Here is a 27,537-nt window from a genome sequence, read left to right as displayed (position 1 = left end):
CTGTTGGGATGATGTCTTTCTGTTTACCTTTCATCACTGAGCGTGGTTTGGCTCTATGCCCCCCTGTAGGAGAGAGCGTAGAGGAGAATGCCAATGTGGTGGTGCGTCTTCTGATCCGTCGGCCAGAGTGTTTTGGCCCAGCTCTGAGAGGAGAGGGTGGGAACGGCCTGCTGGCTGCTATAGAGGAGGCCATCAAGATCTCTGAAGACCCTGCCAGGGACGGCCCCACTGTGAAGAAAGACAGGCGCTTCCCCGGCATGTAAGAGCCAAATCACTGAGGGACTGATTCAATATCTACAGTATTTACCAGTATAGTAGATGAGAACACGTTCTCCTTTGACAAGTTTTGGGCCTGCGTGTTGATTCTTCCTTTTCACTGGTAGGTTCCCTGGTGGGGAGGAGCAGCATGAGGAGAACAAGGTTCACCTGGGGAATGCCATTATGTCCTTCTATTCAGCTCTCATTGACTTGCTGGGACGCTGCGCTCCAGAGATGCATGTGAGTACTGAGCGTTGGAAAACATTAAGAGAGAAGCCAAGGGTTATGGAATGGAGCTGGCAAGCTGCTGCGGTTCATTCTAAGACGTTGCTATTTTTTGTTTGGCCCCGCAGTTGATCCAGGCTGGGAAGGGCGAGGCTCTGAGGATCAGGGCCATTCTGAGGTCCCTGGTGCCTATGGAGGACCTTGTGGGAGTCATCAGCCTCTCTGTCCAGATACCAGACTTTGGAAAAGGTGAGTCAGAGGCAAAACCGTTTGGATTCAATGAACTCTTGTGCTGGCTCAAGGAAAGAGAATCTTAACGTCTTAATGAGGAAATGGAACTAAAGAGGGTTTAAGTTTAGTTTGACCATAATTGATTCCATTTTATATCTGTAATTAGTCAGAATCGTTAAATAATGTGAATCCTAACATTATTCTCCTCTACAACTTCCCTCTGTCGTTTTGTGATGTCTAGATAACAGCGTCATTGAACCCAAGATGTCTTCCAGTTTTGTGCCGGACCACAAGGCTCCCATGGTGCTGTTCCTTGACAGAGTGTATGGTATTGACAACCAAGACTTCCTGCTTCATGTGCTGGAGGTGGGCTTCCTGCCTGACATGAGGGCAGCTGCTTCTCTGGACACAGTGAGTCATCCTTTCTCTATCTCACTACTCATATACACTACATAAGGCATTCACTTTGTCTGCTCTTATGCTCCTCTTTGATTTAGGTGTCATATGAACACTTGCTTTGTATTGAAAAGGTAGTGTGTGGTCTTTTGAATGCAGAGAATATGACCGTTTAAATGGATCTTTCCCAACTAGGCGGCTTTCTGCACCACAGAGATGGCCCTGGCTCTGAACCGCTACCTCTCTCTGGCTGTGCTGCCCCTCATCACCAAGTGTGCCTTTTTGTTCGCCGGCACTGACCACCGGGCCATCATGATCGACTCTATGCTGCACACCATCTACCGGCTGTCCCGCGGACGAGCCTTCACTAAGGCCCAGAGAGATGTCATAGAGGAGTGTCTCATGGCATTGTGCAAGTGAGTTGGACTTATTGCCCTGGCACGGTTCACCTTCTAACTGTCGTTATCTAACAATCTGTCTTTCTGCATTGCGTAAGTGGAATTTCTGTCTTTGTTTCCCCTATAAGTTAATGTTAATGTCTCCTGGACATTGGGATGTCCTCTTCAGTAAGCTATTTGCACAGTGCACTTTTAGTGACTTGTTTAACCATGCTTGATGCATTTATTTATTTATTATTATTTATTCAGATTATTTACATGCGCTTATTTATTTGCCTCTATTTCTTAGGAATCTGCGGCCATCCATGTTACAACACCTGTTGAGAAGGCTGGTATTTGATGTGCCAATTCTCAATGAATATGCCAAAATGCCACTCAAGGTATTGACATGTCTTAACCTGTTATTGGACAATCAAAACTTTATAGAAACAAAACAACTAAATGAAGATGGCCACGTCAAGATAGTCAATGAATTTATCATCCAGATGTTAGTATGCCAGATTGAGCTGATTTCATAATGTTATTGTGTTGGCTGCAGCTTTTGACCAATCACTATGAGCGTTGTTGGAAGTACTATTGCCTTCCCAACGGCTGGGGCAACTTTGGAGTGTCATCAGAGGAGGAGCTGCATCTCACCCGCAAACTCTTCTGGGGCATCTTTGAGTCCCTGGCCCACAAGGTTACACTATTACACTGCCCTATCAGCTGCATGTAAACCTAGGAAATGTTTGCCTCCAATAAGAAAACGTTGATATGGTATAATCGTTGTATAGAAAATATTTCGCTATGTCCTCTGGTTCTGGTTTCAGAAATTTGATGCTGAGCTGTTCAAAATTGCCATGCCGTGCATATGCGCCATTGCTGGGGCCATCCCTCCAGATTATGTAGATGCCAGCTACTCCTCCAAGACTGAGAAGAAAGCTTTGGTGGATGCAGAGGGAAACTTTGATCCCAAACCAGTCGAGACCACAAAGTAAGACCCTAGAATGGGAGAATACTCTAAAACAAATTATAAACTGGGTGGTTTGAGCCCTGAATGCTGATTGGCTGAAGGACATGGTATATCAGACCGTATACCACGGGTATGACGAAACATTTGTTTTACTGCTCTAATTGCGTTGGTAACCAGTTTATAATAGCGATAAGGCTCTTCGGGGGGTTGTGATGTATGGCCAATATACCACAGCTAAGGGCTGTGTCCAGGTACTCCGCGTTGCGTCTTGCGTAAGAACAGCCCTTAGCCATGGTATATTGGCTATATACCACACCTCCTCGGGCCTTATAGCTTAAATAGATAAGACACCGTATCAACGGACAGTGTTGATATTTTCATAAATATTACACAATATCCTCTGCTTTTAGCTACTGTATAGTAAGTTATGACTATGGCGTACTGAAGTCTACGATGTTTTGTATTCTAGTACTATCATCCCTGAGAGATTGGATGGCTTCATCAACAGATATGCTGAGTATACACATGACAAGTGGGCTTTTGAAAAGGTCAGTAAAAAGATCAACTTGGAAGTGTCTGTGTATCAGTACAATGTACTGTGCAACTGAAGTAATTTGCTGCATCTCTGTTCACCTGCAGATTCAGAATAATTGGACGTATGGAGAGATGTTGGATGAAAATTCGAAAACTCACCCCATGCTCCGACCGTACAAAACATTCTCCGAGAAGGTAAGAGGCACAGTTGATCATTTTCTTCCGCAGTGCATAGTGATTTCTGTCAACCACCGGAAGGTCTTTATGTTGCTGCTCACTGATGCCCTCAGCCTGTAACGATCTCTTCCCTTTATAGGACAAAGAGATCTACCGTTGGCCCATCAAAGAGTCCATGAAGGCCATGATTGCATGGGAGTGGACTCTGGATCAAACGAGGGAAGGAGATGAAGCCAAGACTGAGCAGAAGAAGGCAGCCCGGAAGATCTCTCAGACTGCGCAGGTACAGAGAAGTGGGAATATCAAAAAAAGGATGGAAAAAACGTTTTTCAGATCAGACAGAGATGATGAAAAGTCTTAATGAATGTTACGAATACAAATATGTGTATTTCAGGCAACATATGACCCCAGCCATGGCTACAGTCCCCAACCAATTGAAATCTCCCACACGGCACTGTCAAGAGAGCTACAGGTATGATGACGCTGAAGTCTGGACCGTCCGTCTTATTTGCTTCACACATTCTTTTTTTAACATGTTTTTTCTTCTTCTTTTAATGTCTCATTTGCCCAGTCAATGGCAGAACAACTTGCAGAGAACTATCACAACACCTGGGGTCGAAAAAAGAAGATGGAGCTGCAGTCCAAAGGTCAGAGGTCATTCTGTTTTGCGGTGGGTGGGGTGAAAGGGAGAATATAGACTACAGAATTACCAGTCACCTTTCACTTTTCGCAAAGTTAATGGCCACTCTGTGTGTTTTGACTGTGTGTAGGAGGAGGCGCCCACCCTTTGCTTGTGCCCTATGACACCCTGACAGCGAAGGAGAAGGCACGAGACAGGGAAAAGGCTCACGAGCTTCTCAAATTTCTTCAACTCAATGGATTTGCAGTCACCAGGTAAAAGGAGAAGTCATTGACGTTATCGAAGCAACTGCCTATGTATTGACAAGTCATGCTTTTTAATGCTTTCTCTAGAGGAATGAAAGACATGGAGTCAGACATCTCATCTATCGAGAAGCGCTTTGCCTATGGTTTCCTGCAGAAGCTGTTGAAGTGGATGGAGATCGCCCAAGAGTTCATAGCTCATCTTGGTAGAGTGCACTCTGGGAGGGGAGGAGGGTGGATGATAATAACCAATGAAATAGTGCTCAGTTAATGTCAGTGTTGACATTTCACTTGTTAACAACACTCCAAAATCTTTTTCCTGTGTGTTTTTTCCAGAGGCTGTGGTGAGCAGTGGCAGAGTGGAGAAGTCGCCTCATGAGCAGGAGATCAAATTCTTTGCCAAGGTGAGAGCAGAATCACTTTGAAACAGGCCCGTTTTCGAGGGGAGGACAGATGACATTTGATTCAGCTGTTACATGTTTCCTGCAGGGGTATAACGATATATGTGATGATGAACTGTGTTTGTCTCAGATCTTGTTGCCCCTGATCAACCAGTACTTTAAAAACCACTGTCTGTACTTCCTGTCCACACCGGCCAAAGTCCTGGGTAGTGGAGGACATTCCTCTAACAAGGAGAAAGAGATGATTGCCAGGTAACTCTCGGTCACATCGTCTTAAGGATATTGTTATGCCTCACTTTAGACACTTTTATCTCTATTCATCCTCTCAAGTCTCTCTTTTGAATCTGTGCTGTAATTTCTCCTTTTCTCTTACCTTTATTTTCATAATTCATTCCCTTTCTCTGCATTTCCTTCTCTTTTCTGTTGGATTTCTCTCCTGTCGTAGTATCTTCTGTAAAATGGCTGCTCTGGTGAGACACAGAGTTTCTCTCTTCGGTAAGACATCAAATCAAATCAAATTTATTTTATGTAGCCCTTCGTACATCAGCTGATATCTCAAAGTGCTGTACAGAAACCCAGCCTAAAACCCCAAACAGCAAGCAATGCAGGTGTAGAAGCACGGTGGCTAGGAAAAACTCCCTAGAAGGGCCAAAACCTAGGAAGAAACCTAGAGAGGAACCAGGCTATGTGCGGTGGCCAGTCCTCTTCTGGCTGTGCCGGGTGGAGATTATAACAGAACATGGCCAAAATGTTCAAATGTTCATAAATGACCAGCATGGTCGAATAATAATAAGGCAGAACAGTTGAAACTGGAGCAGCAGCACGGCCAGGTGGACTGGGGACAGCAAGGAGTCATCATGTCAGGTAGTCCTGGGGCATGGTCCTAGGGCTCAGGTCCTCCGAGAGAGAGAAAGAAAGAGAGAATTAGAGAAAGCACACTTAAATTCACACAGGACACCGAATAGGACAGGAGAAGTACTCCAGATATAACAAACTGACCCTAGCCCCCCGAAACTACTGCAGCATAAATACTGGAGGCTGAGACAGGAGGGGTCTGCATTGTCCAGATGATTTAGTTCTGTCTGGTCCAGTCAGCCGTTGTCTTTTCCCTTATGTTTTCCTCTGCACTATTTAAGGGAACGACGCTGCTGCTATTGTCAATTGTCTTCACATCCTGGCACGATCACTCGATGCAAGGTAATCGGGCACTTGTCTGAAATGTTTTCACAATCCGAATACAAAGGTTTTGGATCAGCCGCACTTCTCCCCTCCCTGCTCTGAATTCCTCAGGACGGTGATGAAGTCTGGGCCTGAGATTGTGAAGGCAGGGCTCCGGTCGTTCTTTGAGGGTGCAGCTGATGATATCGAGAAGATGGTGGAGAACCTCAAACTGGGCAAGGTGTCTAAAGGCAACCAGGTAAGAGCAAAGTGTCTACAAGAGAACAGGTCGGAATTGAACAATTCCAGAAGTTTTGCCTTTTGGTCTGAAATGTCTTGTCCTACTGTATGGTCCGTCTACAGCAGGTGAAAGGCGTGTCCCAGAACATCAACTACACCACCATTGCTCTGCTCCCAGTCCTCACCTCCCTGTTCGACCACATCTCTCAGCACCAGTTTGGAGATGATGTCATGCGTGAGTCATATGCCATCACAGCATTCATGACACAGCATTCATGTGATGACACAGCATTCCAGTTTACTTACTCTCAAAACTTTGAAAATGTGTCTTGTTGATTTACAAAAAAACCCATTTTTTTTTTGTGTGTGTGTGTTCGTGGTGGTCAGTGGATGATCTCCAGATGTCGTGTTACCGCATCATGTGCGCCATCTACTCCCTGGGCAGTGTCAAGAACCCTCATGTGGAGAGGTGAGTCTGGATCAGGCTCTGTTTCTCTGTGTTAACAGTACAGCAATACAAACCTGATCATCTGTGAGTTTGACTGGCTATGACATCCCTCCTCCAGGCAGAGGCCAGCCCTGGGGGAGTGTCTGGCCCATCTGGCGGCTGCTATGCCTGTGGCCTACCTCGAGCCCCATCTCAATGAGTACAATGCCTTCTCGGTTTACACCACCAAGAGCCCCAGAGAAAGAGCCAGTGAGTGTCCATCTGCTCCTGTGACATGTTCTCGGTCCAACCCCTGACTTTTTAGTTCCTCAACACTCTCTCCTCTAACCTCCCGTTTCTCTCTCTGTCTCTCTCGCTCTGTCTCTGTCCATGTCCATAGTCTTGGGTCTGCCCAACGAGGTCCAGGAGTTATGCCAGGACATACCAGAGCTAGACATTCTGCTGAAAGAGATCGGGGACTTGGCAGAGTCAGGTGCCCGTTACACTGAGATGCCCCATGTGATCGAGATCACTCTGCCCATGCTGTGTAACTACCTGCCCCGCTGGTGGGAGAGAGGATTAGAGAACTTCCCTGAACTGGAGGGCCAGATCTGCACCGACGTCACCTCTGACCAGCTCAACCAGCTGCTGGGCAGCATCATGAAGATCGTGGTCAACAATCTGGGCATTGACGAGGCCTCCTGGATGAAGAGGCTGGCTGGTGAGGTTGCCACAATGCTGTGTGTGTACTATGCCTGTGTGTGTGTGTTTTCTTGCCATCTTACCATGGCCACTCCTCTTCTATCCCTAGTCTTCTCCCAGCCTATTGTGAGCAGGGCCAGGCCAGAGATGCTCAAGTCCCATTTCATCCCCACCATGGAGAAGCTGAAGAAGAGGACAGGGAAGGTGGTGGCCGAGGAGGACCACCTGCGTATGGAGGGGAAGGCCGAGGGGGACGAGGAGGAGGGCACCATCAGGGATGAGTTTGCTGTGCTCTGCAGGGACCTGTACGCCCTCTACCCTCTCCTCATCCGCTATGTGGACAATAACAGGTACAGCACACAGGCAAACCAGTGGCCAGTCATGTTTTTTCTTTAGAAATGTACACCCTTTCATATCCAGTATTCTACTGTATGCTAACATTCCATGTCAGAAGCGCACCAATCCAAAATACACAAAATACACAAGCATAAAAAACAAACAATCTCTGACAAGGACATGAGGGGAAACAGAGGGTTAAATACACAACATGTAATTAATGGGATTGGAACCAGGTGTGTAGGAAGACAAGACAAAACCAATGGAGAATGAAAAATGGATCAATGATGGCTAGAAGACCGGTAACGTCGACCGCCGGGCACCGACCAAACAAGGAGAGGCATCGACTTCGGCAGAAGTCGTGACACCATTCCCCCTGCCAGTTGTCTTTGCCTACATGTGTGTTGTGGTGTTGGCGGTCTCTTGGTCACTAAAACCTTAAAGAGATGTCCTCCATTTGCAGGGCGAGGTGGTTGACATGCCCTGACCCAGATGCAGAGGAGCTCTTCAGAATGGTTGGAGAGGTCTTCATCTTCTGGTCCAAATCTCATGTGAGTAAATGGTTGAAAGGTGACCACTTTCTCTGTCATATCACCAGCAGCATACCACCCTGCATCCCACTGCCAATTTGCCTCTGAAGCTAAGCAGGGTTGGTCCTGATCGGTTCCTCGATGGGGGACCAGATGCTGCTGGAAGTGGTGTTGAAGGGCCAGTATGGGGCACACTTCTCTCTGGTCTTAAAATGATCGAATCCCAATGCCCCAGGGCAGTGAAGGGGACATTGCCCTGCGTAGGGTGCCATCTTTCGGATGGGATATTAAACGGGTCTCCTGACTCTCTGTGGTCATTCAAAACTCCCATGGCACTTTTCGTATCAGTAGGGGCGTTTACCCCGGGGTCCTGGTTAAAATCCCGACCTGGCCCCATTTCCATCATGGCCACCTAATCATTCCTAATTGGCATATATCACTCCTTACCGCTCCACCATGCTAGCTGATGTGTGGTGAGTGTTCTGGCACAAAATGGTTGCCATGCGTCACCCAGGTGAGTGCCACACATTGGTGGTGGATGAGGTGAGTTTCCCCCTCACTGTATAAAGCTCTTTGAGTACCTCAGTTGGTGCTATATAAACCCAATCTATTATTATTGTTATTGTTATTCCTTTTCTTTCTCTTTCTTGTGTCTCTGTAGAACTTCAAGCGAGAGGAGCAGAACTTTGTGGTGATGAATGAGATTAATAACATGTCTTTCCTCACTGCTGACAGCAAGAGCAAGATGAGCAAGGTGAGACCATCTGGGGTTAAAGAGCCGTTCAGTTAACTTCAGCGTTGAAATGTTGTGACACGTTATACTGATGCCAGCGGATTTGGGGAGACTATGGATTTCTGAAACGTCGATCATAAATGAGGTCATAAATGAGGTCATGGAGCCGGCGTTTCATTTCACGTCCTGCATCATTTGCTTTCAAATGTTTCAACAGCAAAAAAAAAAGATGTCTGACGTACTTAATTGTCAATTCATTTTTTGATCTTCTCCTAGCCTATTGGAGCAAACCATATTGTGTTTAATTTACCTATACAAATCGGGTGTATCTTTTTCAAAACTGTGTACTTAATATCTGCATAGCACAATGCTGTATCATCACTGACAATAACCCTACAGAAAAGGCTCTTCTTTCAAGTCTTTTCCCTACAAAATCTTCAGCAGGTATTGTATATTAGAAACCTTTGAAAAAAATGTTGTTTTTTTTGCTAGATCATTTTGGCAACTTTTCAGCCATGGTTTTCATGCCGGCCTTGGCCTCTCTCTCTCTCTCCCTCCGTTTGAGGACTAAGAGAAGCATACGATCCTAATCTATAAGATTAGTCCGTGTATATGCCAGTAGAGAGGTCGAGTATTGTAGCGATAGCAGGTGTGTTAAGTGTTCTCTCTTTGACCCTTGTCCTCTTTTTCTGTGTTGATGCTGGGTTTCCAGGGCAGCGACTCAGAGGTTAGACTTTTGTTTCTGCACGACCGCTGTGCTGACCGCATGGCACCTCACTTTTGAGGGGCTTTTCATCAACCCCTCCGACACACTGGCACACCGGGACACCACAACCACACTTCTAGCGTGTTCCAATACAACACCCACACACAGCTAGTGGCCAAATACTTTGTATATAGAGACAGGTGTGCATGTCCACTCGGTAACTAGCTACGTGTTTCACACTCTACCGCGACACCAATGGGACGAAACTGGGTCCAGCATTTCACATGTTTATATCTGCACGATGACACACAGAAATAGAAAACAGTTGGTCTGAATTGACTTACATGCGTCACTGATATGCTTTAGATCCAGTTACACTGTCGACAACACTGGGGACTGGCTTGTGTTCACATATCTAGACGGTGACATACACTCAGCTAAACGTCCAGCTCTTAATCTCTCATAAAACGTTTACTGGTCATCTGCATAGAATTACATTCATAAACACACTTGTGTGACCGAGTGTGTGACAGGCACAGTAGAAAAGGCCAGAGAAATGCAGCATACTGATACAACACTATTGGACGAAGGGCCGGGCCATCGTGGGCCACCCTCAGTCCTGCCAGTGTGTGACGGGGGGAGTCTGGAGGAGCTTGATGAAAGTACTCTGCCTTAGAGTCGGGCTCATGGCACTAGGCTCCGCACTAGGCCTGCCCAAAGCAGCAGTGGGAGCAGAGTGCCATCATCCTGCCAATGAGTTTGCACTTAGTTGATTGTAGTTGGGTTGGAGTCATCCTGTTATGTCTTTACTTTTCTGTTGAAGGTTGGTTGGTCTATAGCGTTTGTGATCAAGCTCACTCCACAAGGGGATGTTAGCCCCCCTCTCTGCGCTCAGCACTCACTCCCTTTAACTGTGTCAGACCATGGCTTAGCTTCTTCATATCCCCCAGTCAGTCTCCACCCACCCACCTGTCCCACTTTAACCCTGACCTGACACTATATTTAACAGGACTGAAGCAGGTCTCTGGGACAAGCTCTATACTACCCTATGTAGAATATGCCTGATGTGACTTTACCTCACCTCATTCTATTTTAATCAAACCTGTCTTCTAAAATCTCCCCTAAAACCATCGCCCCCACCTTCCTCTAAATGAGCCTTATTCGTAACACACTCCTTGCATTAAAGTACTGGTTTGGAGAAGCGGTTGAGTCTGCCTGGACTTATCAGTGGCTTTGAAACACTCCTACCACTCACACACACACTCACAGGGAAACGTAACGGGGAAAAGCTAGATGCACTTTTTTTCGGCATGAAGGGCGTACTCTGAGCTGCATCTACGTAGAGCAGTTACCTGTAACACATTGTTCTCACTTTTCACCACTGCAGATTCCCTTAGTCCTTCAGTGCATTTATCTACGACACGTTCTCTGTTCGTATGAACTTTGCCATAGAAGTAGCAGTTAGAATACTAATTTAATAGGATCTCTATGGGCTTTGCATCCTCTCCTGTTCTGTGGGGCGGCCATTACTATGGGCTCCTCTGTTATCTTCACTCCTTTGGCCATCCTCAGCCTGCTGTATGACACACACATACAAGCTTGCTGGGGACGTCATAGAGGGCAGACAACAGACATTGTTCCCCCACAGAAACAGCACAGGAGTGCGGGAGTAGAGCACAGGGGCGACGGAACGTATCCCACGGACATTTGGTTTGCTTGTGTGATTTGCTAGTTGGTAGCTAACACCTTCAGTCTGATTCTAGTTCCCATCAACATGATGCTACTAACAGCAAATTGTTTTGTGTGTTTTCAACAGGAGCGCCTGTTACTCTCCGACACCATATAACGTATTCATTCTTCACCTAGTTCTGCTGGTGCCAAACTCACCTGAGAAACATACCGTAGAAGGTTGTTTTTCACCAGTTTCCATCGAATGCTGGATGGTTTTTCATGTGGACGTAATGTGTGTGTTGTAAGCATGTTTTTATATGTGTAGTTTGACTGATTTCCTGTCCTACAGATTAGAATGATTCCTTTCAGTTGTCGTCCCCCAACCCCATCACCCCTCCCCCCCCCAGTCCTTCTCAATAGAGTATTACATTCTCACATTCCCCTCCCCTTACCAGCCAGGAGTTCAGAGATTCAGATCATTATGGTGCTGAGATGTAGCCCTCATTCCGGGTATCCGTAGGTTGCTCATTCAGTACATTGCTTATCCACATGCCGCAAACACTGAAGGATATGGTAATGTAAAGGAAGTGACCTAGACTGAAGGGTTCAGAGAGGAGTCCATGGCTCTTGATATTACAGGGTGTTAATTATTGGTATTGTGATAGCTACTGTCCGGGTGAACAGGTAGGGGGACACTGTCTAACCCAACAGGTCATTCAAATGATGAGAAGAAATGGTCACATGTCCACTGGAATACAAGTAGCAAGTTGGGAATAATGCGTGTTGTGACATTGAATCAGTGCTGTCATGGGTTCAATGCTAAGCAGTGTTACTTGATATGTGGTACAGTGCCCCCGCATAGTGGTTGTGGCGCCAACCGTATGTATGAGGAAGACATGCGTAACGCCTTGGTCCCTCCTTATGTTCTCCAGGCTGGTGGCTCAGACGTGGAGCGTACCAAGAAGAAGAGACGGGGAGACCGTTACTCGGTGCAGACGTCACTTATTGTGGCTGCCCTGAAAAAGATGCTCCCCATCGGCCTCAACATGTGCTCCCCTGCTGATCATGAGCTTATCAACCTGGCCAAGATCCGATACTCGTTGGTAGTGTGCCCTCGGCTGTCTTGAATTACTCTGCCATAGTAACCATGTAAACTAGTCTTATGTGCCGGACCATAGGGCTGTATATCTAGACAAAGAAATTGTTCCCAAAATAAATATCAAAACATTTTCTTCCAGAGGGACACTGATGAGGAAGTAAGGGAGTTCTTGCAAAACAACCTGCATCTTCAAGGCAAGGTAAGATGGAGTGGGTAGGTACAGTAAAGTGATACATGTTGTTCCTCCAGCTGCAGTGTGTGTGCCCGCAGCTGCAGTGTGTGTTCCCCCAGCAGCAGTGTGTTCCCCCAGCAGCAGTGTGTGTTCCCCCAGCTGCAGCGTGTGTGTGTTGTGTCCAGGTAGAGAACCCGTCCATGCGCTGGCAGATGTCCCTGTATAAGGAGATGGCAGGGAAGGCTGAGGATGCTGACGCTCCAGAGAAGGTGGTGAAGAGGGTGCAGGAGGTGTCAGCTGTGCTCTATCACATTGAGGTGGTGAGTAGAGTAATACACCCATGTCCAAACCTACAGCGTCAATATAATCCTACAGCGTCAATATAATCCCACAGCGTCAATATAATCCCACAGCGTCAATATAATCCCACAGCGTCAATATAATCCCACAGCGTCAATATAATCCCACAGCGTCAATATAATCCCACAGCGTCAATATAATCCCACAATATAATCCCACAGCGTCAATAATAATCCCACAGCGTCAATATAATCCCACAGCGTCAATATAATCCCACAGCGTCAATATAATCCCACAGCGTCAATTTAATCCCACAGCGTCAATATAATCCCACAGCGTCAATATAATCCCACAGCGTCAATATAATCCCACAGCGTCAATATAATCCCACAGCGTCAATATAATCCTACTTGACACACATGGCATGATGTCAGTGGTGCCGTTTCCCTCAGTTCTTTCTTCTCTCACTTAGACGGAGCACCCCTTCAAATCCAAGAAGATGGTGTGGCACAAACTACTGTCCAAGCAGAGACGCAAGGCTGTGGTAGCCTGCTTTAGGATGACGCCACTCTACAACCTACCCAGGTCAGAGAGACTACTACAGCCTTGTATTCAAACACATATACACATATACACAATGTACAAAGCATTAAGAACGTATTAAGAACACATATGAACATTAAGAGCCTATATGTTGAGAGAATGCCAAGTGTGTGCAATGCTGTCATCAAAGGCAAAGGGTGTCTACTTTGAAGAATCTAAAATCTGAAATATATTTTGATTTGTTTTAACACTTTTTTGGTTACTATATGATTCTATGTGTTATTTCATAGTTTTGATGTCTTCACTATTGTTCTACAATGTAGAAAATAGATATTGTGTGTGTGTGCGTGCGTGCGTGCGTTCGTGCGTGCGTGCGTGCGTGCGTGTGTGTGTGTGTATTTACAGTTGAAGCTGGAGACTCATATCTCCCTCACTAACTTTATGCACCAGCTGTCAGAGCAGCTCACAGATCACTGCACCTGTACACAGCCCATCTATAAATATCCCATCTAACTACCTCATCCCCATAGTGTTTTTTTTCTCCTTTGCACCCAAGTATCTCTACTTGCACATTCATCTTCTGCACATCTATCACTCCAGTGTTTAATTGCTGAATTGTAATTATTTTGCCACTATGGCCTATTTATTGCCTTACCTCCCTTATCTATCTTCATTTGCACACACTGTATATATATACTTTTTTTTCGTATTATGTTATTGACTGTATTGGAGGGTACCTGTGGATGTATTTCAAGACCTACCTTCAAACTCAGTGCCTCTTTGCTAGACATAATTGGAAAATCAAAAGAAATCAGCCAAAACCTCTGAAAAAAAAGTTTGTTTCATCCCTGCGAGCAATTTCCAAACTCCTGAAGGTACCTCCTTCAGCTGTACAAACAATAGTACGCAAGTATAAACACCATGGGACCACGCAGCCGCCATACCGCTCAGGAAGAAGACGCATTCTGTCTCCTAGAGATGAACGTACTTTGGTGCGAAAAGTGCAAATCAATCCCAGAACAACAGCAAAGGACCTTGTGAAGATGCTGGAGGAAACAGGTACAAAAGTATCTATATCCACAGTAAAACGAGTCCTATATCGACATAACCTGAAAGGCCGCTCAGCAAGGAAGAAGCCATTGCTCCAAAACCGCCATAAAAAGCCAGACTACGGTTTGCAACTTCACATGGGGAAAAATATCATTATTTTTGGAGAAATGTCCTCCCGTCTGATGAAACAAAAATAGAACTGTTTGGCCATAATGACCATTGTTATGTTTGGAGGAAAAAGGGGGAGGCTTGCAAGCCAAAGAACACCATCCCAACCGTGAAGCATGGGGGTGGCAGCATCATGTTGTGGGGGTGCTTTGCTGCAGGAGAGACTGGTGCACTTCACAAAATAGATGACGTCACGAGGAAGGACAATTATGTGGATATATTGAAGCAACATCTCAAGGCATCAGTCAGGAAGATAAAGCTTAGTCACAAATGGGTCTTCCAAATGGATAATGACCCCAATCATACTTCCAAACTTGTGGTAAAATTAAGGACAACAAAGTCAAGGTATTGGAGTGGCCATCACAAATCCCTGACCTCAATCCTATAGAAAATGTTATGGGCAGAACTGAAAAAGTGTGTGCGAGCAAGGAGGCCTACAAACCTGACTCAGTTACACCAGCTCTGTCAGGAGGAATGGGCCAAAATTCACCCAAGTTATTGTGGGAAGCTTGTGGAAGGCTACCCAACACATTTGACCCAAGTTCAACAATTTAAAGGCAATGCTACCAAATACTAATAGAGTTTGTCAACTTCTGACCCACTGAGAATGTGATGAAAGTAATAAAAGCTGAAATCAGTCATTCTCTCTACTATTATTCTGACATTTCACATTCTTAAAATAAAGTTCCTAACTGACCAAAGACAGGGAATTTTTACTTGGATTAAATGTCAGGGATTGTGAAAAACTGAGTTTAAATGTATTTGGCTAAGGTGTATGTAAACTTCAGACTTCAACTATATATATATGTGTGTGTATGTGTGTGTATACACACGCATCTTTTGAAAATATATTTTCCACTACCATCCCCCTCCCCTAATTGGAGTAAACTAATGAACAACAACACTTAAGCTTCTACTTCTAGCTTATACATATATACATTTTACGTACACAATCTATTTTACAATAGTTATATTTAGTTTGTTTTAGTCCCACCCTTCAGCTCCGTTCAACTCCTCCCATCTATCTCTTAACACCATACATATTGGATTTCTATTTTTCGTATATTTTTCAACTGCGCTGTGATGCTTCACAATAGTTCTGAACCTTGCTATTTTCATAGTTTCTATAGATTGTAAGTTAAAGAAAATGTTTTGCTGAAAGTATTATTGATTGATTCACGATGACTTTTCAAATCACCCAGTAGTGCTATCTGCAGATTTAGCTCCAGGTAAATGTTGCAATTCTTCAGCCATTCCTGGACCTGTGACCAAAAACTAGCTACATATGGACAGTCCCAAAATAAATGACCTAATGACTCTCTCTTCGCAGCAAAATCTGCAGAGCTGGGAAGCTTGTATCCCCCATATATGTGGACATATATATATATATATATATATATATATATATATATATATATATATATATATATATTCTATTCAACATTCTATTGGTTGCAAGATTTTTGTATAATAATTTCAATTGAAAAAGTTTTGAATCCGGTGTCATTTTCCGTATCATTTCATAAACCACGTTCCATGGAATCGATACATCGGAATCTCTTCCCAACTATTTGCAATCTATAGGGTACAGCTGTTTTATTTTTTGGTCCTTAAATGAAACTGGTACATATTTTAATTTATCACAATTTTCCTTTACACATGTTGGTCTTTATTGCAGGGCTGACAGACCAGTTCCTTACTTTTTCCACATTCCTCTTCCATTTTTGCGGTAATGCTGCAATTAGTTGGTTGTAATTTTGGGTAAAGCAAACATAGTTAGCTGCATGCGTGACAACTCCACCAGTTCTATTTATGATATAATTTACAAAGTTTATATATTTTTTTTTTAAAGAATGGTTCTGTTATATTTGAGTAACCACAATATTTGTTGTATTATTTGTTCCGTCTTTTCTGGTTGATTAAACTGAAATTGCAACCAACTTTCTATGGCTTGTTTTAAAAATAACAATATTTTTTATCGTTTTCAAATAAACGAAAGTGAGATGTTGTAATCTGAATAAAGGGAAAAAGGCCATTCTTGAACATGGGGGAGACATTCTTACTAATTTGCTAGAGAACCCGTTTGGATTGAATTATAACTTTTGTATGATTGATGCCTTTAATGCGTTAATATTTAATCATTTCTGTCCTCCGAATTCATATTCATTATATAAATAGGCCCTTTTAATGTTGTCTTGCTTGCCATTCCAAATCAATTTGGTATTTTTTGCTCGTGTAAGTACAAAAACGGGTCGCTAGGTGTAGGCAAGACCATAAGCAAATGGGTGAACTGTGATATGACTAAGGAGTTAGGGAGATTCCCCCCCCCCCCCACAAATAGACAGGTATTTTCCTTTCCATGGTAGCAAGATCTTATCTATTTTTGCTAACTTTTGATTAACATTTATTGGCGTAAGATAATTTCTTTCTTTCGGGATATGTATACCGAGAATGTCCACATCCCCATCAGACCATTTTATTGGTAAACTACACGGTAATGTAAAAGTTGTATTTTTTTAGTGATCCAATACGTAATATTTATCATAATTTGCTTTTAATCCAGAGAGGTTAGAAAAAGTACCTAGATCCTCTATGAGGCTGTGGAGGTATCCAAATTGTGGATTTAAAGAGAACATGAATCATCAGCTTACAATAACACCTTTTGTTTTTAAGCCCTGGATTTCTAACCCCTTTAATATTATTTTTGGATCTGATTTTAACAGCTAAAATATCGATGGCAATAATAAATAGATATGCCGATAGTGGACAACCTTGTTTTACTCCTCTTGACAGTTTAAAACTTTCTGAGAAGTAGACATTAATTCACTATTTTACACCTGGGTATACATAACTTTAACCCATTTTATAAGAGATTCTCCAAAATTGAAATATTCCAGGCATTTATCAAAAGCCTTTTCAAAGTCAGCTATGAAAACCAGGCCTTGTTTCCCAGATGTTTCATAGTGTTCTATTGTTTCCAGTGCTTGTCTTATATTATCTCCAATGTATCGTCCATGTAAAAAACCTGTCTAATTAGGATTAATAATATCCAACAATACCTTTTTTAATTCTATGCGCTAAGCATTGTACAATCATTTTTTGCATCACAACACTGTAGTGTAAGAAGCCTCCGATTTTTTTTATGGACTATATCTTTATATGTACCACTTGGATCCTGTTTCAGTAATAATGAAAGCAGACCGTCCGATAATATAACGGTCCTCTGAGTATATCAAAAAAGGTTTGGTATACCTTTGCCTAGAAGGCCAGCATCCTGGAATCGCCTCTTGACTGTTGACGTTGATACTAGTGTTTTGTGGTTACTATTTAATGAAGCTGCCAATTGGGGACTTGCGAGGCGTCTGTTTCTCAAACTAGACACTCAAATGTACATGTCTTCTTGATCAGTTGTGCAACGGGGCCTCCCATTCCTCTTTCTATTCTGGTTAGATCCAGTTTGCTCTGTTCTGTGAAGGGAGAAGTACACAACATTGTACAATATCTTCATTTTCTTGGTAATTTCTCACATGGAATAGCCTTCATTTCTCAGAACAAGAATAGACTGACGAGTTTCAGAAGAAAGTACTTTGTTTCTGGCCATTTTGAGCCTGTAATCGAACCCACAAATGCTGATGCTCCAGATCCTCAACTAGTCTAAAGAAGGCCAGTTTTATTGCTTCTTTAATTAGAACAACAGTTTTCAGCTGTGCTAACATAATTGCAAAAGGGTTTTCTAATGATCAATTAGCCTTTTTAAAATGATAAACTTGGATTAGCTAACACAACGTGACATTGGAACATAGGAGTGATGGTTGCTGATAATGGGCCTCTGTACGCTTATGTAGATATTCCATTACTAATGAGATGTTTCTAGCTACAATAGTCATTTACCATGTCTACACTGTATTTCTGATCAATTTGATGTTATTTTAATGGACAAAAGATTCGCTTTTCTTTCAAAAACAAGGACATTTCTAAGTGACCCCAAACTTTTGAACGGTAGTGTATATTCACTTGATCTTTCTTGAATAAGTTCCTCCATTTCTTTTTGTTTTCCGTCTAACTAATTCTGAGCCTCTATGGTACCGTTTTTTTATTGCTGTTTATCTGTACTGTTAGTCCTTCCATTTTCCTATGGACTCTTTCGACCTAAATTGCTTTTGCTTTAGAGATGGGCACTGAATTGCATGGCCTCCAAATGTAAATGCTAAAAGTGTCCCATACAATAAGGGGATCTGCTGTACCTATGTTATGTCGGAAAAAGTTGGTTATAAATTTTTCTTTCCTAGTTAAAAACAAGTTATGATCCTATGGGCTTTGGTAAAATTTCCAATATCCTCGCCCACTTTGAAATTCTGTAGGAGTAATATATAAGCCAATTATGTGATGGCCCGACCGCATTCTGTCCATTATCAACACTTTTTAAACTTTTGGTGCCACTGTATATTTAATAACACCCAGCCACAAGTAAAATACAGATACTAACATCTTTTTTCTGTCTGACTCACAGGCATAGAGCTTCCAATATGTTCTTGGAAGGGTACAAACGCAACTGGATCCATACTGAGGGCTACTCCTTTGAGGACAGAATGATAGACGACTTGTCTGTAAGCTCTGCCGCCACATGCTTGACTCACCTTTTGAGGATTTCAGGATCTGAGAGTTTCCTCCTATAATTTGACTCCCACATTTCTTTCTCTAACACAGAAAGCCATGGAGCAGGAAGGAGAGGAGGAGGAAGAGACGGAGACCAAGCCAGACCCTCTTCACCAGCTCATTTTGCATTTCAGCCGTACTGCTCTCACAGAAAAGAGGTGGGACTCCTTTTCTCCCTCGAGTGTTTTAGTTGAGCAGCTTTTGGATTGAATTCAACACATCTCCACCTTTTGATATGTTGCCTAAGCCTCTGTTCCTTCTGTTTGTTACAGTAAACTTGATACAGATTACCTATATATGGCATACGCTGATATTATGGCAAAGGTGAGTTATCTTTCTGTTTGAATGACATTTTAGGAGGTTACATTTTAGCGTGTTATGGTTATAAGTATGTTAATGTGTTGTTGTTTTGTTTACAGTATGTAATTATTATTATTTTTTTTCATTTTCTTTGTGTTGTAGAGCTGCCACATTGGTGAGGAGGACGAAGGGGGAGAGGAGGTGGAGGAAGGGGCTGAGGATGAGATGTCCTTTGAGGTGCGACAGACAGAACTGGTATGGGGCGACCAGGGACAGGGGACCGGGGAGACACTGGAGCGGTAGCTCTCGACGCATCGAGTGACCACATCATTCACTGCACATCAGCCCCCATGCATATGTCTTTCTTCTGTCTCTCCTGTCTGTTTCATCTCTCTTTCTACTGTATGTGTGTTGCTTCATCAAAAATGTTCTGTCCCTCTTTCTCCTTATGTGTGTTTTGCGTCAACCCATATGTTTCTGGATTGTACCTTGTCATTGTGGTTAACATCGTGGTTAACATTCTGGGGATGTTGCATGACAAAGTGATCCGGGAAAAAAACACATTCTGTAGACCAGGCATCATCAACTAGATTCTGCCGCAGAGGAAAAAATGATTGAGTGGATGGTTGGGGGGGTTGGAACATAATTACAAATAATTTGTAGACTGAAAATTGATTGAAAGAAGCCTAAACAGATATAATATTGGACTAAAGCAATCATTTCAAATTTTGCTTATATTTGTATATGATCACGTTTCTCTATTATGCGTGGGAATACTTGGGAACAAATTTCCAAAATTAAAATCACTTGGAGCTGATTTCCTGGTGTTTTTACAGTTTTTTATGTCCATAAAAAAAAAAATATATATATATATATATAAACATTATTTTTTATATATATATATATATAAAAAATAATATTTGCTCAGAAACCACCTGCGGGCCAACTACGGCTGCCAGTTCAGCAACCCTACTGTAGACCATACAAAAATCATGTGGACCCTCTTAAAGCAGCGACCTACCTGCTAAGCACAAAGTTCCACTGATGTATATCCCTTCAATTTGGCAGGCAGAATGTGTTTACATGGGTCAAATTAATGTTGTCAAGATATAATGGCTCCTCCATTTGTTTTCGCCAGAAATACAAATTACATTTTCCATAATTTGTATATACACTCAGTGGCCAGTTTGTTAGGTACACCACCCCGGTTCACAAAAATGATTCGCTCCTACAGACATGGAGTAACGTGGCTTGCTATATAAAGCAGGCAGACAGGCATCAAGGCATTCAGTTAGTGTTCGATTGAACGTTAGAATGGGCAAAACGAGGGACCTAAGTGACTTTGAGCGTTGTATGATCGTCGGTGCCAGGCGCGCCGGTTCCAGTATCTCAGAAACGACCAGCCTCCTGGGCTTTTCACGCACGGCATTTTCTAGAGTTTTCCAGAGAATGGTAAGAAAAACAAAAAACATCCAGTCATCGCCAGTCCTGTGGGGTAAACAACTTGTTGATGAGAGGTCGAAGGAGAATGACAAGAATTGTGCAAGCTTACATGCAGGCCACAAACAGGCAAATATAGGCGCAGTGCAACAAGTGGTTTGTAGAACGGCATCTCGGAACGCACAACTCGTCGATCCTTGTCACGGATGGGCTATTGCAACAGACGACCACACCTGGTTCCATTCCTATCAGCTTAAAACAAGAAGAAGAGGCTCCAGTCGGCACGTGATCACCAACACAGGACAATTGAGGAGTGGAAAAAGATTGCCAATCAGCATGACGCAACAGGAACTGGGATTTGTCGGACCAAGCAGAGTCAGGGTTTGGCGTATGCGGCATTACCTTTATAGCGTATATTATATGGCCCCATCCTGCCTGGTGTCAGCGGTATAGGCTGGTGGTGTAATTGTGTGGGGAATGTTTTCCTACGCACGTTAGGCCCCTTGATGATACCTATTGAGAAACGTGTCAATTCCCAAAGAATTCGGGTGGTTCTGGAGGCAAAGGGGGGCCCGACCTGGTAGTAGATGGGTGTACCTAATAAATTGTGTATATCGGTAGTGTATATCGGTATATTTTAATATTTATATATAGTAAGTGGTATGTTTGGATGAATAGGAATTCTATAAATAGTTTTATAAAATAGTAAAATAGTTTTACATTTTACAGTGGAGGAGGTCATTAGCCATGTTGTTAGCTACATGTATACTACTACACATTGTCCCAAGTCTAGCATATCACTGTCAGCTCATACCCCTTGTGTACTGTATGGTCTTTCATGTAGATTCAGATGGGAATCTCTAACAGAACAGATCCTGTCTGTTTCTCAGATGGGAGTCTCTAACAGAACTGATCCTGTCTGTTTCTCAGATGGGAATCTCTAACCGAACAGATCCTGTCTGTTTCTCGGATGGAAATCTCTAACAGAACTGACCCTGTCCGTTTCTCACACCGTAACCAACTAATGAACCTTTTACTGACTTCTGTCCGTGGCAGTTCCATGTTCTCTTTCCGCTCTCCCACTTACTCTGGCATAACACGTTCATTTCTATTTACGGAATGTTACTAATCAATGTTGTTCCTTTCCATACTTACTTAGCGTATTGACCAATAGACTACAGTGAAAGCCAGTCTACTCTCCTAGACACATAGTCAGACATACAGTAACAGTATGTGTACACATAGTTACAGCACTTTCACTGGTAGACAGACTGTATACTATACCTCAGGCAGGGCTTATCCCCCAAAAAACTATTGTTTCCATGGATTGGAAAACCTCTAAGTAATGCCAAGTACACCTTCACCACACTTACTGGGTAGACCATGGTCAGGCATACGCGGGCGGTGGGTGGCGCTTTGGGTGGGTGTGGGTGGGTTAGGAGGGTGGGAGGCTGTGGGTGGGGATACTGATAAAACATGTCTGTATTTTGTTTGAATTCAATCTTGTTTTAAAGAAAATGTTGGTTACAGTATTACAACTGGTTCGTTTTTATACCTTTTTATATATGCTGAACTGCATTACAGTAAATGTGGTTCTGTGACAAAGAGATGTTTTGGGTTTTTTAAAATAGAAACGGAGGGCTGTGTGAAGTTCAAAATGTGATATAAGACACCAGGGGAGAAGCTGTGGTTATTCAATATATCCTGTATGGTCCCTTTGCATTTGCTACTACTGCATTATGCAAGGCCATCGGGGCTGTTTGCTGTAGTCGAACGTTTGCTCAAGTCGGCAAACGTGAAGAACTAGTGTAACGACTCCATGACTAATTAACCGGGGAGAGAGAATGAGACAGACAGGTGATATAAAGCTAATGAAAAGTGGAAAAACGAGTCAAAAAGCACACCAAGCATGCAGGTTTGAATTCGTTTTTTTTCCACACATTGAGAGGAAAATGACAAAGAAATAGAGACAGAGACTGAGAATGAGAAACCATATCAAATGTAGACAGACACAGTATGTAGCACAGGATGCTGGTGAGGGGAGGACGGCTCATAATAATGACATGGAAACTATGTGTTTGATACCGTTCCATTTATTCCATTCCAGCCATTCCGTTGAACCCGTCCTCCCCAATGAAGGTGCCACCAGCCGCCTGTGACATGTAGCATGTACAACTATAGGCCTGCACTATTAAAACATTTACGGCTGTAAGTCCGTGGAGGTTAGGGAGAAAGTCTAGCCAGCTAGGAACTAGCTGTGTGAATGCAGAGTGACTGCGGGGTGGGATGTGTGACCACCAGGACACAGTCACAGCATCTGTGTCTCTTATCGCAGGAAAAAGAGATGGAGAAGCAGAGGCTCCTATACCAGCAGTCCCGTCTCCACAACCGTGGGGCGGCTGAGATGGTGCTGCAGATGATCAGCGCTTGCAAAGGTACTTCCCCGGCCTGTACAGTACATCATGCACGCTCCCTACAGGCTAGCCCTACAAGTCAACGTCTCTCAGTCACGGTGCGCGTATTTGAAGGATACCTGTCATGGTCGACACATTGCGAAGACTATTTATACCCGTCATCTAGAATGGTAAAGAGTACTTTTTGCTCCATCTAGGTGAGACTGGCTGCATGGTGTCCTCCACTCTTAAACTGGGCATCTCCATCCTAAACGGTGGTAACGTTGAGGTTCAACAGGTTAGTGTCACTCCAGTGGGCTCTGTCCATCTGACCTGAGGTTATAATCGTTATTGACTGGTCTCACTATCTGTTTGCAGAAAATGCTTGAATACCTGAAGGATAAGAAGGATGTCGGCTTCTTTTTGAGTGTCCAGGCTCTAATGCAGACGTGCAGGTTTTTGTCTTCACCCCTGAATTACTCAAGTATAGAATAGAACTTACATACATACTGGAAAACAGAGTCAACAGCTTACGAAGTTTGATTAAAGGTGACTATGTATGCTTAGAAAAGTGTTGGTTTTTCATGGCAGTGTCCTGGACCTGAATGCCTTTGAGAGACAGAACAAGGCAGAGGGGCTGGGTATGGTGTCGGAGGAGGGAACAAGTAAGTGTTTAAAGCTCTGACCGTACAGGACACTGGTTCTCCACCTTTGCCTCACCTTTGCATCCATGTCCTGTCCAGGCAATCACACACACTTGTTCAGTATCAGGGCCTATGGTCACTGAGTGATAGTTCCTCCACTTCATTCCTCATCTTACGAGTGTTAACGAGTAGTAACATCCATCAACTCTGCTGTCCAATAATGATTGAATGATTGAATGTTTTGATCTAACTGTGTAATTTTGTCAGATGTTGATTTGAATTTACAGAGTGTCTGTCTAGTAGTGTATTTTGACCTGCTAATATTTTGTGTTCTTTACACTCAATGTTTATTTGTAGAATATTTTGTAAGTCTAATGTACTTGTAAACTAATTCTAAATTAGAATTGTTGACAATAGACTGTTGTTAACCTCCCCTCCCAACTCCTAAGTATTCTACTGTTGTCTGTCAACTCACTACCCCTCTCTTTCCCTACCTTGCCATCATTGCGTCCCTCCCTCCCCTCTCCCATTCCATCCTTTGCTGGTCCTCAGACATGAAGTCCGAACGGGGTAAATGATACCTCTGTCCCTCTGTTTTTCTACCTTTTTCTCTTTCTCTCCCTGTCACCTTCCCTGTCTCTTCATCTCCTTCAGCTCTTTTGAATGATCTCGTGTTGTGGCGCCGACCCCTATTCAATTTCACACTCAAAGAGTTTATGAAATAACTTCTCAGTCATGTCAAGTAATGCCAATGCCGTTGTTTTCTTCAGGTAAATACATGTCTATGTATACATGGCAAACGTATTCAACTCTCAAAGAGGTCATTGCACTAGCAACAGACAGTGACTGAAAAGCATTCTTTTTCCCCTTGAGTGTCTAACCGCAGATCTACTGAAACTCTGAAGCTCGCCACTATTGCGACTTATAAGAATTCCTGAGCACAGAATCAGCGCAATATCTCAATCCATCGATCTCTCAAATTCACCCTTAGTGTTGACTCGCTAACCCTGGTCCCTGGCCATGATTCCCCCGATAAGCCCTTCGTGTCTGCTCACATGACTTACGCTGTAATCCCCCCCCCCCGCAATGGCATCAACCCCCATATTTACCTTGCTCGGACAGAACACCAAACTCTGGCCCTGACCTACACTCAGGGAAGTTAGAGGAGTATAGCAGGTCTGTGCTGCATGACTCTGTGTTTCTGCATGCACTGACTAAGGAACTGAGGGGAGTGAACTTCTCCATTGCGTTGTATGTCTGTATACCGTGATGTCCATTGTACCTATCCATGTTGATGTGACCATGTACTTTTATCTGTGCACACTGTGTATACAGTGGGGCAAAAAAGTATTTAGTCAGCAACCAATTGTGCAAGTTCTCCCACTTAAAAAGATGAGAGGCCTGTAATTTTCATCATAGGTACACTTCAACTATGACAGACAAAATGAGAAAAACTTTTCTCCAGAAAATCACATTATTGGATTTTTTATGAATTTATTTGCAAATTATGGTGGAAAATAAACTTTTGTTATTGACCAAATACTTATCTCAATACTTTATTATATACCCTTTGTAGGGAATGACAGAGGTCAAACATTTTCTGTAAGTCTTCACAAGGTTTTCACACACTGTTGCTGGTATTTTGGCCCATTCCTCCATGCAGATCTCCTCTAGAGCAGTGATGTTTTGGGGCTGTTGCTGGGCAACACGGACTTTCAACTCCCTCCAAAGATTTTCTATGGGGTTGAGATCTGAAGACTGGCTAGGCCACTCCAGGACCTTGAAATGCTTCTTACGAAGCCACTCCTTCGTTGCCCGGGCGGGGTGTTTGGGATCATTGTCATGCTGAAAGACCCAGCCACGTTTCATCTTCAATGCCCTTGCTGATGGAAGGAGGTTTTCACTCAAAATCTCACGATACATGGCCGCATTCATTCTTTCCTTTACATGGATCAGTCGTCCTGGTCCTTTTGCAGAAAAACAGCCCCAAAGCATGATGTTTCCACCCCCATGCTTCACAGTAGGTATGGTGTTCTTTGGATGCAACTCAGCATTCTTTATCCTCCAAACACGACGAGTTGAGTTTTTACCAAAAAGTTATATTTATTTAAAAGTTAGATATATTTTCTGACCATATGACATTCTCCCAATCTTCTTCTGGATCATCCGTATGCTCTCTAGTAAACTTCAGACAGACATGGACATGTACTGGCTTAAGCAGGGGGACACGTCTGGCACTGCAGGATTTGAGTCTCTGGCGGCGTAGTGTGTTACTGATGGTAGGCTTTGTTACTTTGGTCCCAGCTCTCTGCAGGTCATTCACTAGGTCCCCCCGTGTGGTTCTGGGATTTTTTTTCTCACCGTTCTTGTGATCATTTTGACCCCACGGGATGAGATCTTGCGTGGAGCCCCAGATCGAGGGAGATTATCAGTGGTCTTGTATGTCTTCCATTTCCTAATAATTGCTCCCACAGTTGATTTCTTCAAACCAAGCTGCTTACCTATTGCAGATTCAGTCTTCTCAGCCTGGTGCAGGTCTACAATTTTGTTTCTGGTGTCCTTTGACAGCTCTTTGGTCTTGGCCATAGAGGAGTTTGGAGTGTGACTGTTTGATGTTGTGGACATGTGTCTTTTATACTGATAACAAGGTCAAACAGGTGCCATTAATACAGGTAACGAGTGGAGGACAGAGGAGCCTCTTAAAGAAGAAGTTACAGGTCTGTGAGAGCCAGAAATCTTGCTTGTTTGTAGGTGACCAAATACTTATTTTCCACCATAATTTGCAAATAAATTCATAAAAAATCCTACAATGTGATTTTCTGTATTTTTTTCTCTCATTTTGTCTGTCATAGTTGAAGTGTACCTATGATGAAACTTACAGGCCTCTGTCATCATTTTAAGTGGGAGAACTTGCACAATTGGTGGCTGACTAAATACTTTTTTGCCCCACTGTATAGCATACTGTGTTTTTCCGTGTTTATGGACAACTGTTTCTGTACGTGTTTTATGTATGTGACGCTAATGGTGTTTAATTACGTGTATAAAAATGCAGAAGTTCTTATCGTTGCTTGTTCCTGTGAATGTGCTTTTTACACGCCAACCTCTTGGCTGGGATTCCAGCAAGTGTTTGAGGTTTCCTGTTTTGTAGTCACACAGAGAGCAACCCCGGTATCCAACTAAAACGGTTGTTCGTCTATGTTGCCAAGGGGATCAGGAAGATGGACGGTCTGTAAGGAGGTCACTGCAGCTCTTACTAATGCGATTACCCAGACGTGATGGAGAGCTGTGCAATGATCATCACACTCATCTTATTGCTGCAAGCTTGTGTGCTGCTGACCATGGCGCGCACAGGCTAACACTCCGATGAATGGCGCAAATTGTCTAGTTAGCCTCCAGCCTACACCGCATACAGATAGAGGCAGCCTGAATCAACACCCCACCCCCCTTAAAGACTTCCAGTATTCCTAGAACTAGTCTGATGCTCTGTCCCTTTGTCTCTCCCCTCCCAGGTGAGAAAGTCATGGCGGATGATGAGTTCACCTGTGATCTGTTCCGCATGTTGCAGCTTCTCTGTGAGGGCCACAATAACGGTGAGAGGAATTATGACAATGGTGTTCTAGTTAAGGAACGACAGATTTATCATTGAATCAGGACTTGAATCATAACTTGCTGTAATTCCTTTGAGTGGACTCTTACTGTGTGTTTTGTCTCAGATTTCCAGAACTACTTGCGGACACAGACAGGCAGCACCACCACTATAAACATCATCATCTGCACTGTGGATTACCTCCTCCGACTGCAGGTACTGGGACTCT

General features: G+C 43.5%; 1 protein-coding gene across 1 annotated transcript in view; it reads left to right on the top strand.

Moving 5' to 3' along the window:
• Positions 1 to 27,537, top strand: part of LOC135550359 (ryanodine receptor 1-like) — a 71,173-nt gene that overhangs the window by 28,891 nt on the left and 14,745 nt on the right. The window contains exons 46-87 of the mRNA XM_064981077.1: positions 70 to 259; positions 384 to 498; positions 612 to 732; positions 956 to 1,125; positions 1,306 to 1,526; positions 1,798 to 1,888; positions 2,047 to 2,187; positions 2,318 to 2,481; positions 2,930 to 3,008; positions 3,100 to 3,189; positions 3,311 to 3,454; positions 3,566 to 3,643; positions 3,743 to 3,818; positions 3,942 to 4,065; positions 4,144 to 4,259; positions 4,390 to 4,457; positions 4,585 to 4,706; positions 4,900 to 4,949; positions 5,591 to 5,651; positions 5,745 to 5,871; positions 5,976 to 6,087; positions 6,240 to 6,321; positions 6,419 to 6,549; positions 6,680 to 7,000; positions 7,091 to 7,331; positions 7,781 to 7,868; positions 8,509 to 8,601; positions 11,890 to 12,060; positions 12,196 to 12,255; positions 12,414 to 12,548; positions 13,001 to 13,113; positions 18,800 to 18,896; positions 18,997 to 19,103; positions 19,218 to 19,269; positions 19,408 to 19,482; positions 23,021 to 23,120; positions 23,297 to 23,376; positions 23,457 to 23,533; positions 23,670 to 23,743; positions 24,275 to 24,292; positions 27,232 to 27,312; positions 27,436 to 27,524. Of these exons, the coding sequence (XP_064837149.1) occupies positions 70 to 259; positions 384 to 498; positions 612 to 732; positions 956 to 1,125; positions 1,306 to 1,526; positions 1,798 to 1,888; positions 2,047 to 2,187; positions 2,318 to 2,481; positions 2,930 to 3,008; positions 3,100 to 3,189; positions 3,311 to 3,454; positions 3,566 to 3,643; positions 3,743 to 3,818; positions 3,942 to 4,065; positions 4,144 to 4,259; positions 4,390 to 4,457; positions 4,585 to 4,706; positions 4,900 to 4,949; positions 5,591 to 5,651; positions 5,745 to 5,871; positions 5,976 to 6,087; positions 6,240 to 6,321; positions 6,419 to 6,549; positions 6,680 to 7,000; positions 7,091 to 7,331; positions 7,781 to 7,868; positions 8,509 to 8,601; positions 11,890 to 12,060; positions 12,196 to 12,255; positions 12,414 to 12,548; positions 13,001 to 13,113; positions 18,800 to 18,896; positions 18,997 to 19,103; positions 19,218 to 19,269; positions 19,408 to 19,482; positions 23,021 to 23,120; positions 23,297 to 23,376; positions 23,457 to 23,533; positions 23,670 to 23,743; positions 24,275 to 24,292; positions 27,232 to 27,312; positions 27,436 to 27,524 (4,745 nt within the window). The remainder of the gene's footprint in view (positions 1 to 69; positions 260 to 383; positions 499 to 611; positions 733 to 955; positions 1,126 to 1,305; positions 1,527 to 1,797; positions 1,889 to 2,046; positions 2,188 to 2,317; positions 2,482 to 2,929; positions 3,009 to 3,099; positions 3,190 to 3,310; positions 3,455 to 3,565; positions 3,644 to 3,742; positions 3,819 to 3,941; positions 4,066 to 4,143; positions 4,260 to 4,389; positions 4,458 to 4,584; positions 4,707 to 4,899; positions 4,950 to 5,590; positions 5,652 to 5,744; positions 5,872 to 5,975; positions 6,088 to 6,239; positions 6,322 to 6,418; positions 6,550 to 6,679; positions 7,001 to 7,090; positions 7,332 to 7,780; positions 7,869 to 8,508; positions 8,602 to 11,889; positions 12,061 to 12,195; positions 12,256 to 12,413; positions 12,549 to 13,000; positions 13,114 to 18,799; positions 18,897 to 18,996; positions 19,104 to 19,217; positions 19,270 to 19,407; positions 19,483 to 23,020; positions 23,121 to 23,296; positions 23,377 to 23,456; positions 23,534 to 23,669; positions 23,744 to 24,274; positions 24,293 to 27,231; positions 27,313 to 27,435; positions 27,525 to 27,537) is intronic.

Source organism: Oncorhynchus masou, chromosome 12, assembly GCF_036934945.1.
Source record: "Oncorhynchus masou masou isolate Uvic2021 chromosome 12, UVic_Omas_1.1, whole genome shotgun sequence".
Taxonomy (NCBI): domain Eukaryota; kingdom Metazoa; phylum Chordata; class Actinopteri; order Salmoniformes; family Salmonidae; genus Oncorhynchus; species Oncorhynchus masou.
This window is presented reverse-complemented; position numbering and strand designations above follow the sequence as displayed.